The sequence below is a fragment of the Pungitius pungitius genome, chromosome 13 (assembly GCF_949316345.1).
Source record: "Pungitius pungitius chromosome 13, fPunPun2.1, whole genome shotgun sequence".
Lineage (NCBI taxonomy): Eukaryota > Metazoa > Chordata > Actinopteri > Perciformes > Gasterosteidae > Pungitius > Pungitius pungitius.
In genome coordinates, this window is record NC_084912.1 from 16,212,363 (window position 1) to 16,226,324 (window position 13,962).

General features: G+C 42.6%; 1 protein-coding gene across 1 annotated transcript in view; it reads left to right on the plus strand.

The window, feature by feature from the left end:
- Nucleotides 1-5,772: 5,772 nt before the first annotated feature.
- The window catches only part of wdr11 (WD repeat domain 11), a 33,957-nt gene continuing 25,767 nt past the window's right edge, over nucleotides 5,773-13,962 (plus strand). The window contains exons 1-6 of the mRNA XM_037465595.2: nucleotides 5,773-6,071; nucleotides 7,082-7,193; nucleotides 8,369-8,522; nucleotides 8,693-8,866; nucleotides 9,187-9,388; nucleotides 12,723-12,888. Of these exons, the coding sequence (XP_037321492.2) occupies nucleotides 5,986-6,071; nucleotides 7,082-7,193; nucleotides 8,369-8,522; nucleotides 8,693-8,866; nucleotides 9,187-9,388; nucleotides 12,723-12,888 (894 nt within the window). The 5' untranslated portion in view covers nucleotides 5,773-5,985. The remainder of the gene's footprint in view (nucleotides 6,072-7,081; nucleotides 7,194-8,368; nucleotides 8,523-8,692; nucleotides 8,867-9,186; nucleotides 9,389-12,722; nucleotides 12,889-13,962) is intronic.

The window sequence follows — 13,962 nt, forward strand, 5'->3', positions numbered from 1 at the left end:
ATTTTTAAAAACCAAAATGATTAGATGTATAGTATGGAGCTTAACATGTTAAGAGACACATTCAGAGAGCAGCGACAGCAAGAATGGTTACTGTATGCTAACGGTCACATGACGTGGTTGGTTTTCTAACCAGCCTTACGGTTGTCTCTGCAACATTAACTATTACTTCAAGCTCTGAAAAGGTTTAAGTGTATTAAATTATAATTAATTTGTCCTTTTTTCTTGGATGGCCAGACAGGATATATTAGAATAATATATGAATATACCAATTCACTACAACTAGAACATAAACTATAGACATAGGATAACAGCCTGTATTAATTAGACAAGTGAGCAAATCATTTGCACTTGTTTTTATTATTTGCAGTGAGGTAGAATGAGAGTAAAAAGATTTGCATATTTACACAAATGGATTACAAGGTTAATTCATTCATTCACTCCCTCCTATTCATATTGAAATGGTTTTGAATGCTTTATGTTCATAGTTCACAAAGATAGAGTTTAACTTAGAATGTCTTTGCACAGGAAAAAATCCCATGTCTGATTAACCAAGTCGCTTCCATGCGTGTTCACAAACACGTATGTAAGAGTAATAGATACGTCTGGGTGAAAAAATGAAGCAATAAAACATTTGCCTATGAAATGAGTTGGGTTATTGCATATAGGAAAATCTGCAGGGATAAAAATATATTCTTCCAAAAGACAATCGCTTATTTGCTGTTTTAACGACGCTATGACTCAATTTGGGTTGAGATCTGGTGATTGCAGGGACCGCCTCCACAGCATATATAACATTTCCATGGCAGAGGCATGCAAGAATCTTCATGTTTAGAGTTTCTCCTCTCGTTGATTCAGCTCTTTGCTGTAATCCGTACCGTCTGTATGCCAACATGAGTTTTCACATGCAAATGGTTTTTTGTGAGGTTATCAATTCCATCTTCTACAGGCTCAAAGTGATGATGTGTGTTATAACCCTCATATTTATATCATGTAAACTCAGTTTCACTCTGGATTCTAGTGTATTCATGATACATAGAATAAATCCCTCAATCTGAAGAAATCACGCAGCCTGATGATAAAATTACTCATTTTGGTCACAATTTAGAATTTACCAATTACAGACAATGCTTTCACTACTCTACTCATTCACGCTTTATTATTCATGTGGCAGATGTTCAATTGGCTGGACGATAAAAATAAATCAGGGACATCTTGTGGGGATGTCTGGGTCTCAAATTGGGACATCATAACTCATTTTGACACTTAGTGCTGTAACCGTCAAATGAGACTGTTTGAAATATGGAGGTGCAGCGTTAAATCTTTCTCTCCGCTTGGCAGTAGAAAGTCTAATCTGTTTACGACAACATCGGAAAATAAAAATACTTAGGCTTTTACCAGCTGCCTTGACCGTGATGTGACATAGCAAAAGGTTAACTTGAATCTCCCTTATGGTTTGCTACGGTTGTGGAGAAATCAATGAGACTTTATGGCCCTGTTGATTCCGTTTTATCTTCGCTGTGCTCGCAGGAGGAAGTCCGCTGATGGGAAGTCATGGAAGATGGCAGGCGGGCTGGCAGAAATGGGAGCATGCAGACTCTGGGGGGGAGAGCTTCAGCGTCTCATTAAATCCAACACGAAAACAAACTGAGTGAGCTGAATTTGTTGTGTTAAAAGTTTAGAGAGTTGATGATGATTATGAGAAGCTCTGACAGCACATCAGTAAGAAACTGTTGTTGTGCTTTAGGTCATTGCTATTTTGTTGTTGCTTTTAGGTTTTCCCTTTTTTTCAACATGGTGCCAAATATATTACATACATTGCAGTTTCAAAATCCCTATTCACAGCATTTCTTTTGCTGTGAAAATGAGTTTTAAAAGCAATAAGCAAGTCTGTTACTTTCTAGTAAAAGAACATTTTCTTGTAAGTATGCATTAAGAAAATGGGTCGGAAAACACTGTGTTCTCAACCTAACGTGTTAATGTTTATCCGCTTCATCTCATAGTTGACCAATATATTATAATAAATAGCAAAGTGTATCTTTAACATTACACATGGTGCCATACTAATGATCAGGCACTTCATGAAATGTGTGAGGTGTTTTATTGCTTACCTTTTGCTTACTAAGTAAGCCTACTGCAGCACAGCCACCGGATGCTTTTCCACAATGGCAATATTTCATTACTTTAAAATGCTACACAGTTCCCTTTTAAAGAAAGTTGGTTCTCTATTATAGTGCAGACTCATTCTGTCTGGGGCAGAGTGGAAAACTATGCAAAAGGGCCCCAACGGGCAGAACGTTATCTACCCTTTAGGGCTGCCTATTTGGCACTAGTTTCTTCTTAATGTTAAGGGCACCTGACACGACATTCCATTATGTTTTACCTAGGGGCATCCAAGAGGACGCTCCTCAAGCGTTTCTTTCTAACATAAGGGCACTAATGTGTTTTAACTGAAACTCGGGATCTGGAAATCCCCCAGAATTTGCAACATTATTTTCATCATGTATTCTTTGTCGGAAAGCAAGTATGCAATAAATGTTGGATATTAATAAAATATCACAGCATGACACAACATGAACATATCCAAATTAAGGATGGATGGACAAATGGCGAGTGGAAATAAAGTGGATATTTCACACAGCTGACGGTCTGGGGTCAAATGCGGTCAGAGCACTCAGGCGCTAATTGGGTTTTTAAGTGACCCAAAGTGGGATTATCACTGCTCTCCATTTTCATTACAGAACCTTCATTGCACACTGCTGCCACACAGCCAGAGAAAGGTAAAGGCTTTAGGAAGAATAACAAGCGAGAGAAATAGAGGAGTGATTTATTGCCTTTCACTATTTCAAATAAGACCCGTCCTGTGAGGCTAGAAAGACTAAAACTTTTCTTTACAACCACAAGCCAGGGGAGAGCCGAGGTCGAGTAATTGATTGAGAAAGCAGCAAGACACTGGTGCTATGAATCAGACCTGAAAACAGGGCGTCCATTATATTATTTTTTTAAATGTTCAAAGCACCTCAGTCATTTCATAAAAGGCCCCAAACTGACTTTTCCTTTTTATGTTTTCTTGCAGATTAAATAAAAATGAATGTGATGTATTACTTGATAAGCTTTAAAGGCAGTAATTTGCAGCTAATGGGCTGCCTGTGGTAGCTTCATGTTAAGCATATAATCCCAAAATGACAAACTATTGCTTTAGCCATCGAGTTACATTGTATTAACAATAATCTTTGCCCAAACCTAACCCAGCCTTAAACAGGTTGTGTAATGGTAGCAATGGTACAAGCCAACAAACCAGTAGTTTATCTTCACGACTGGGTCTATAAAAAAGCCAACTGAGGCCATCAGCTCGCTCACTCATAACATTTTATTTTATAGTGTTGTTAGTGATACATGTACTTTTTATATAACCATAACTTGCTCAATTTTCAACCTATTACTAAACGGCTTGGTTTGTTTTAAACGTCAGAGATGTAGTTATGACACTGCATACTTATGAATAATTATGTTATGTTCTAAAAAAACGAATGATATTGGAAAATAGGTACAAGATTTCCCTTTATAAATATACATCAGGAAATGCTGCATGTTGAAATCCCTGTACAGAGATGTATTTATGACACTGTATATGAATAATTATAATCATAATCATGGGTTTTCATATGAAAATAACATTATTATTTCTTATTACTATTATTTATGTTAAATCAATATATAGGCTACTAAAACTCAACATACAGAATGTCAACATGAGATATACGTATACTTTTATAATAGGAACATTACTACAAATTGAGCAAGCTATGGTTATTTAAAAAGTATATGTACCACTTCCAACACAATGTTATGGGCAATGCAATGCGGACGGTACATCTAGCCTTCATATACATCTATGGTCGGGATGTCAGGAATCAGACCACCGGGGCGGGTCATCGTGCTGGCCAAATTCCATTTAGTTCCCAAATGAAGCTCTGTCTCCTGGAGCCACAGCTGCTATCCTCCCGATAAACTAGTATGGGAGACAAAAAGAAACACAAGTGATCCTCTCTCACCAACCTGCACCTACTCCATAGAAACAACGTACCTTAAACATCTTTGACCGTCCCCTCAGGCCAGCTCTACCTCTCCATCCTCTCATGTTGGATTGAGGGAAGACTAGATGCTGCCCCTTGAGGTACAAACGTCCCTACACAGATGGGTATGGTTAGCGTGCTGAAATCTCTGCAACACATTACACAGACGTCTATAACATCACGTCAATACTGTAACCTCTTCCATAATCTCCACATTATGGATAAAAATTTTTCTTCATTGGTAATATTTCGTAAATGTGACTTGTTCAATAAATCAAAGTCAGCGACTGAACCAAAATCTGTAACTTTCCCAGAGGTCAATATGCTTACAGTGGCTCAATCATAATCTTTTTTTTGTTCTCTCTTACTGTTTGACTATATATTTTCTTTGCAATCCACTGTAAATTTGTCCCAATTCCACATAAGAGATCATCTCAATAATGTCATAGTCCACCATCATTATGAACAGAAGAATCAAGGAATTGATTTTTGAAATCTTAATTAAAAGTTAAAATAGTTCTTCTGTTAAATAGGGTTAGGGTTAGTGTGAGTTATGCATGTCATGAAACAAAGAAGATTTGTCCTGCAAACACGACTGTCAACATGAGTCATACACAGACATGTCCACCTTCCCGATTTTTCCGGGATTTCTCCCGAATTTCAAAGCCCCTCCCGAAAATCTCCCGGACCGACCTTTCTCCCGATTTCCACCGGGACAACAATATTGCTACTCCATCCGTCACTGGGCGCGCCGTTTCAGACCGAACTCGCGCTGCAAAGAAAACCACTAGCACCCCCCCCGCGTCGACCGCTAGCACCCCCCCCCCCCCCCCTTCCCGGTCCTTTTGAATATCTCCCTAATTCTGAGGTCTCAAGGTTGGCAAGTATGGTCATACAGGCAGACAGAATTTAATCAAAACTCATCCAAACCCGGTTCTCCTTCCTTTGGCTCATGCCTGTGTGTTATAAACCATTGTGCCAGCTTGTGTCACGGCTGGGAGGAAGTGCGAGGAAATAAAAGGCAGATAGACTTTGACGGTTTGAACAGCCCGACATTCGTCGCAAGACTGCTCCCCCTTGTGTGTAGCTTCCAAGACCATTCGACTAGAATATGACGTCACAACGTTCCTGTTGGAAACTGCTGTGAGCAGAACACCCACTCTGAGCCAAGTGGGGTCTTTCTAGTATTTAAGACTCTAATACACCCAGTGTGCATGCAATCATCCGTGTCTGAAGGCAATCATGCAGGGGGCAGATTGTAATTGTTGATGCTAAAATTGCTGGAACAATTGGTCATAATTAGACGTTGTTACCAATTATAAAGCTATTATACATTGTGAAATGATGGGATAAACCACACTATTGACAGTGATAGAAAAATGTGCTTCTTAAGTTCCTAGATTTTAAGGCATCAAAGTGTACTGTTAGAAACTGGTTCATCTATTTGAAAAAGAAATATTTGGTATGTTTAATTTAAACGTTGTTGGTGACATTTATTTGAATACTAGCAACTATGCTAAACAGAAATAAAAATCATTTAATACTGTCCAACAATTCATCAACCAACCCATAAAACGGTGTAAAATCATAAAATCATCCACAAAAATAATTCAACGTTTGGGTAGAATTGGGTTAAAAATAAATATTGAATTACTTAAAAATGATAATTCCATAATTCCATTTTGTCTTCTTAATTGCGCCATAAGTCATTTTAGAAGACGTATTCAATTCCGTAATATTTTGTTTCCGGAAAGACACATTGGTTCCGCTGTTGTTTGTTTCCTCACGGTGATCCTTTAGCAAACACCGTCATACTTCCTGTTAGAATTCACAGACAAACCACAGAAGCTAAACGATTGTTTCAGCTTTCGGACTAAAATTATTAATGTAGCATAAACACTGTTGGAGAACAATGATTCCGTACACGGTCAACATCAAACTCGCGGCTCGGACGTTGACTGGCACTCTCAATCTGCAGAACAAAGCGGCTGTAGACTGGTGAGTAGTGTCCCTCTTCCGTTAGCTTCATGTAGCAGCAGAGTGATGACAGACGGTGTCAGCGGACTGCTTATTCCGTGGCATGCGTTTCATTGCACTGTCCCCTGCGTGCTGCCTGCGGAGACAGCAGTGCTAACCGATGGCCACAGTGTAGCTTCTTCTCAGAGAGGGAGGGAGCTGTCACGTGATGCGCGGTGACAGTCCATGGGGCCTGCTGGGTTCCCTTGACCCTCCTCGCCTCAAAGGAATCCAGTGGGGTGTCCCTTTAGGTCATGGCATTGCTTGTAAAACCAAAACAAACTTGGTTTAACCAGACCGTAATTAATATTCATTATTTTTTTTTACGAGTGTTACTCCTGATTCCTCTCACTGCATTAGTCTCCTCTAATAGAAACATTCAGTGCAACCCTTCCATCAATCCATAGTGTGTGTATACAACAACTGCTGTTGTTGATATATTTTGTCCTGTGAGAAAATGGTCCAGCCACATGTGCAGATATAAAAGATATCCCATGCGCACTTAAAGGATGACGACATATGCAGACACAGATTGGATTGAGGATCGTTGATGCTGGCTCGTAGAATATAATGTTTGATTGCACATCAAAATGTGGCTTCATGGGGTCTTGAGCTCCGTGTGGAGCATTGGATCATCAAAAGTCTGGTTTAAATGATCAAAGGACAGGTCTAACAGGCTGTCCATTTCGTCAAAGCTCACCAAACAGGGAAATGCTCACAATGATTCGTTTTCCATTACTGGGCACTGATGATGATGATGGTTTAAGCAATGGCCTGCTTTAGATTTCCTTTGATCGTTTAATGTATCCATGTGTTTTATTATGTGTATTTGTGAACCTGAGGCAGTGTGTGTGTGACCTGTTTTACGGCTCAGTTGGCTGCAGGATAAATTTCCCCTCAGCAACAATGAAGTTGAAGTTTTCTTAGACTCACAGCGGCTGAATGACTCATCTGCTCTTCTTGTCATTCTGTCTGACTTTTATCTACTGAAGGGGTTGGCAAGGGCTGATCGCTCAGGGATGTCACTCCAGCATTCTCATCATCGATCCAAAGACGTCTCAGACCATCCAGGTGTTGGAGAGACACAAAGCTAATGTGGTCAAGGTGAGTGTCCTCAGTGAGTTTTATTTCATTATCACAAGATTTACGTTCTTTGATTATACTCCTTCTGTTCATATATAAAACCCTAGTCTATAAAATATCAGAAACTTGCCAATCACAAACCCAAATGAATGCCAGAGGGAGAAAAAGGAAAGGGCAAATCTTCCTATTTGAGATGTAAATAGCAAATTCTGAGTAATTTGTTATTAAATGTGACTAATCATTTTATTGACTAGTACGTTTAGCCCTACTCTAGGCTATAATTGGATATATCTCAATAAGTTGTTATAATCATAAGGCTTCTAGCCTGTTTTATAGGACTTTTATAGTGATTGTATGTCAAGCGATACACAAAATGATTTGTATGTTTGTATTGATTTATTTCTTCCCCACAGAAGCCCAGATAGAAAATGCAGTTACAGTTATTCAACTTTTTATCATTGTTTTTTCCAGAGCACCCTCAGTGAACAGGGGAGAGGTTAAAAAGGCAACAAGCAAATAGATATAATTTTTCCGAACACAGCAGTATTTCATCACCATGTAGCAACACAAGCACTGTGTAACCTTGAGCTAAGTTGTCGTCCTCCCCTGGCAGACACATTCAGCTCTTCTTTCCTTTGTGAAGGTTGCTCCTGTGTTGGGGGGGTGTGTCTATGTTTGATGCCTCTCTGTTTGATAGAAAGGTAAGTAATGGGCAATAAATTCCATGGGGATTATCAGTGGATGGACAGAATCCGAGGCTCTCATTCCTCACTCTGAGGCACACTTGAATCTCTCAGAACACCCCGGCTGCAGCAGCGGGCCATTGCTCACCCCCCCTCCCCCGCTGCCTGTTTCGAGAGAGCTTGATAGATTGGAAAAAAAGAGGAGAAAGAAAGGAACGAAGTAGCCATAGTAAAGAGCCTGCCTATTCATGAGCAAATGAAGATCCAATATTGAAAGCCACCACCTTGTCCATAGGTCCTCTAATGGCTGCATTTCAATGTCTCTTACAGATTCTGCAGATTCAGTTCTTTGTTCTTCTAAATCCACGTGTTTATGGACCCCAGTTATTAATTAAAAGTTCTGTATCGATCTACAGCTGAACAGGAGATGTTTTGCCCCCCGCTGTTGGTTCAAATGCGCCATCTTCTCCTGCAGATAGCAAGACATGGTCAAACCATTTCTGTATCTGATAGGTGAGATGGTCGAGGGAAAACTACTACCACAACCTGAGCTCTCCCTACTGTCTGCGGCTGGCTTCGGGCGATGCCTCAGGGAAGATCATTGTGTGGGATGTGGTCAGTGGCACCCCCCATTGTGAGATCCAAGAGCACTCGAAACCCATCCAAGGTAAGAGTCCGTCGTGGGCCTACATTGATTCCTTATCCACGAGTACCCTGGCTCTAACCCTGTCATTGGTGGATTTGTTTTCATGAAGAAACTCTATCCACCCTGCCTCCTTACGCCTGTGTGCCCTTCATTCGCTCATCCTCTTCTCCGTCTTGGCCTTTTGCCACCAGACTTGGAGTGGCTGTGGAATCAGGACGCGTCTCGTGATCTGCTGTTAGCCATCCACCCCCCCAACTATGTCGTCCTGTGGAACGGAGACACAGGCACCAAGCTGTGGAAGAAGAGCTACGCCGAGAACATCCTCTCCTTTTCCTTTGACCCCTTTGACTCCTCCAACATGGCATGTAGGTGAACCACACTGTCCAAGAAAAAAAACAAGAGTGTGTCATTTTTCCCTCCCACATATATATACATATACGCATCGTGCCTCTATGTTGTAGCTTTTTTTTTTAATTATTAGATTTATTTCATTCCAGGGGCTCTCACACAGCAGAGACTGCTACAGAGATACAGTTATGCTACCCGCTGGTAGTTTCTAATCCTCCATGCGACACTCTATTGGGAAATGCAGAAAATGAAGACATTTCTGACAGTGACGGGCAGCTAACGCTATGCTGACAGCTGTTACTACCATATGCTTCATCATCTTAATTCTCCTTGGCAGTGCTGACCAGCGAAGGGATAGTCTTCATCACAGATTTTTCCCACTCCAAACCACCGAGCAGCGCCGGCAAAAAGGTCTACATCGCCAGCCCCCACGCCAGCCCCGCCCACAACAAGCCGGCCCCCACCGCCGCCCCGGTCCCTACCGGCGCCAAAAAGGCCCTCAACAAGGTCAAAGTGCTCATCACCAATGAGAAACCCACGTAAGTGATTACATTGATTGCACTTTGAGAGCGTTCCAAAGATCTGTCAGCCCTCCTGCGTGTTAGTTTGACAGGTTGCCAAATATATACTTCTTTTATTCCTCTGCTACTCTGGCTGCTCCCCCTCCGTTTTCAGTTAACTGACATGTGGAAAGTGAACCCTGACACCTTGTCTGTTTGGGAGGGATGATGTGTTTGTCTGTCGCGCCTAAGGCACCTGACAGAGGGATCCATCAGATGGGATGCTTCCTGAAGAGGATGAAATGACAGCCTTCGATAAGTGAAAATAACAATAGAGCTTGGTTGAGCCGGAAATGGTTTCCTTTCTTTAAATTTGGAGTGGGATGATTTGAAGTTTAAGTTTTGGCAAGCTATTATTGCGATTGATCCTATTTATCTGGTGATTACTCAAAGCAATGTGACGGATGTTTTACGGCTCTGCATATTTTTCACTACCGCGACTTATAAGAAGCAGTGACTAACCTCATTTTAAAGCCTCTAAGTCACAAATAACATAAGTCATGCTTTTCAAAAAGTTTCACCGGATCAGAGACCAAAGGCTTGTTTGCTGGCTGCCTCCGCTTATTCATAGCAGCGACGCCCTCGAGCTACCCGGCTGACCTCCTCAGCCACCTCTATAATCATTAATGTCATTCAGGTCCTGTCCCTCTCACCTTGTCCTCTTTGCTCTGGGACAACTTCTGCCCCCATCTTTTTTGCAATGTATATTTGGCCCCACAGAAAGGATAAAAACTCAGAAGAACAAGAAACAAACAATTTCATCAAATAAGCCTTTAACAATAATTTACAACTCACTATACATAAGAGTCCTTATACGTACAATTTAAGTGTTACAATTTGTTAGTATTTTTAGTCTAGTATATATTGTCAAGTTAGAGTCTAAAGAGGTGTGTGTTTAGTTTTCAACAGAAGTGAGGGAGTATTTCGGAAGGTTGAAGACCAGTCGAGCTGTTGCATTCTGGGTGAGCTGCAGTGGTCGAATGGCGGCAGCAGGGAGACCTGCCAGGAGAGAGTTACAGTAGTCAAGGCGGGAGATGACAAGAGCCTGAATCAGTACCTGTGCCGCCTTCTGAGTGAGAAGGCGTCGTATTCTCCTGATGTTGTAGAGCGTGTATCTACAGGATCGTGTTGTTGCTGTGATGTTGGCAGTCAGGGAGAGTTGGGAGTCAAGTGTCACGCCGAGGTTCCTAGCAGTCAGAGTGGGCGTTAACACGGAGTTGCCAAAGTTAACAGTCAGGTCCTGGGTAGGAGAATCTGTTCCGGAGAAGGGAAGTAGTTTAGTCTTGTCGGGGTTGATTTTCAGATGGTAAGTAGACATCCACTGAGAGATGTCAGTCAGACAGGCAGAGATCTGTGCCGCCAACTGAGTGTCCAAGTGAGGGAAGGAGCGAATTAGTTGGGACGGCACATCACGCATCCACGGTCTACCGCGGGAGATCACCGAAGCTAATGCTAATGCTAATTAGCGCCCCATGCTCACTAATGGACACTTTAATTTAATTCAAAACCAACCCACGGTAATGACCAAGCATGTCTGGTTTCCTCCTTCTGACAGATTAGAGGCTCATTGTTTTCTTCATATTGACATTTTGCCACTAACAGCAGCGCTGATCACCGCTTCTACTACTACTTACTGGCTGGTCACCCCCCCCCCCCTCCTCCCACCCTCCCCTAGCCCCTAGCTTGACGGTCCTCGGAGTGGAGGGAGTACATCGCCATGACTTGGTTAGTAGTGCGAAAAGTGTGGGCACCCCTGGTGGAAAGAGAGAAGAGGAAGGGACCGAGGACGGGACCCTGAGGATCTCCAGTAGTAAGAGGACATGGTTCCAGGTTACCCGGTAGGTGCGGCCGTCAAGGTAGGATGAGAGAAGGGAGAGAGCAGAGCTTGAGACACCAAGTTCCTGAAGGGAGGAAATAAGGATCTGTTGGATAACTGTGTCAAATGCTGCAGAAAGGTCCAGAAGGATGAGGACAGAGGAGAGAGAGAGGTGGCTGTAGTCTGCCTTTTTGTCTTTTTTTGGATGTTCATTATGTTGCAGTTTCTCTCTAGCCCTTTGTTCTTGCGGTTGATAGATGATTTGAACAAATTTCTGCTCCCCTGGACTGAATACAGTACGAAATCACGCACATTAGTGTGCCATCAGCCCTCCATTATTCTGGTTGTTTGCCCTATCTTAAGGACATTTAGACTTTTATTTTGTGCCGACTGCTGATGGTCCACTCTTAGCTGGGGAGGGAGGGCATGAGTCGCTCAAGCTAGACTAAATAATGTATAATAACTGAGGTGAGGTAATAACCTCAATATAAGTGATTTGAGGTCTGAGTTGAGGTCATTTATGCTCAATGAACACGCTGCTATCGTGCACACGTAGCACGGCTCCTACTTTGTGCGTGGCATGTAGTCCCCTGTGTCTCCCATGTAAGGGTCTTCATGGCTTGTTCAGCAGCAACAGAGTGAGGCGCGAGTGATGTTTCGGTAATTGCACAGCTTAATAGCTTGTGAGAGTTTGGGGCTACACAACTTTCTTCTCTTTTTCTCTCTGAAGTTGTTCTTTTTTTCGTGTCGTTACTGTTTCTTTCTGATGTCGTTCCTTTGGTGTACTCAGACGTTTCCCTTTTGCCGCCTTGCCTGACTTCAGTGAGCCGGTAACGGCATGATTTACTGCAGCAAATCCTGAAGCCACTCCCCCCTCCCTGACAGGATAATGATCTTGGTCATGTCATAAAGTCTGTCTCTCTTGGAGGAATGAAGCTGTAGGAACAACTTATTGCCCGGGCCACCGCTCATGAACCTCTGTTCCTTCCTTTCTGAATGGTGGGTTGGCGCCTGGTTGCAGCTCTGTAATAGGTTCTCAATCGCAACAGACGGAGCTGAACGTGTTTACAAAATAACAGAAGGGATTACTGATGTCTGACGCTTAAATCATCTATTCATCAAGAGGCCGGACTCACTTCTAAGTTCCCTGTAATAACACATTCAGTCAGTCACGAAACGCCGTAACTAAAGATCATTTGATCATCCAAACAAGATACTTTTTAGTAATCATGTTTTAAGACATTCTCATCATTCCTCCCATTGGTGTATTTGCATATTTCACATGCGCCTGTTGGTATGCCAGAGTCCCATTATATTCTTGTGTGTGCTAAATGAGACTTATTCATTTCTAGTCATTAGATGCAGTAAATTCAGTCTAAAACAGCAGCCAAATGTAGGAATACATATGTTTAATGATACGGATAAACGTGCTCCAGGCTTGTATCCACGCTGACTGAAATGTACTCCCTCTTCCTCCTCGCCGTGCGCTGCGTGCAGAGCGGAGGCGGTGACGCTCAACGACTGCCTGCAGCTGTCCTACCTGCCGTCCAAGAGGAACCACATGCTGCTGCTGTATCCCAGGGAGATCCTCATCCTGGACCTGGAGCTCAGCCAGACGGTGGGGGTGGTGGCCATCGAGCGCTCCGGGGTGCCCTTCGTTCAGGTGAGACGCCCGCATGGCGAGAGTCCGAATCCACGTGTAAGCTATTATTACTTGTGTTCCGGTGTAGGTGGTTTTATTGTGAAGGAGGAGATGGAAGGAGAGGAAGTGTTCAACAGAGGGGGTTTTTGGAAGTGAAAATAAAGTTGCGGCCGGCTTGGCGCAGAACTGGAGCATCGTGTTATTGTTTTATTATTAAAACGTGTATGCGGGACCTCAGCCAAGCTCGAATTTTGGGGAAATCACTAACTGAAAGGGAGTTGAAAACCCCAGCAGGTGGATAATTTGCCAATTGCATTGATTTTTAAAAAAAAAGTCAATCCACATCCTTTTTTCCCAATGCCTTAGCTGCAGGGAAGGCGCTCCAATGCGCTTCCTACATGACCATCTTTCCCTCCCCTCAAATGAACCCAGCGCCCAGGTGTGACTTATTATAATACTCGAGGACTTTACCTTAACCCCCTTTATTAATTTTTTTTTTTTAGTATGGATGAATCTTCCGCGATGCAATTCCACCTGCCATGATTGATAAAGTTCTCCACTTTTCATCCACCCTCTCGGTGCTTCTCATCAAGGTCCGACGACCGCACGGTGCAGTCCACAGCTAAAAAAAAAGAAAAAAGCCCTGCACCAACCTCCAGATTGTCTGAATCAGGTTCTATTGTCACATTCAGTAGTCCCCGGTGACCTTTAAGTGCCCGCCCCCTTCTTTTGGAGCCTGGGTTTCTAATGTGAAATTAATGAATGCTGTGGGGGTATTAGATGGAGGATTTGTTACGGCTACAGAGGCAGTAATGGAACACAAACTGTCTCTAAATGTCACCCTGTTCAGTCCACATAAAAGCCTGTTGGGAGGCCGGGAGGTCTCACAGTTTTCACCGTGGGGGTTCTACTCTATTTGAGCGATAATATGCCCTTGGAAATGTATACACTGCAAAGTTATGCCTGCATGCAAATGCATCAAACAGGTCATTGATCCTCAAGTTCACCACGACCGACAGTTTGTGTTCAGCTCTGTATTCCTATTGCCATAAATCATGCTTATTTGGGGTTGTCAGTGATCTTTTGATAAATGTA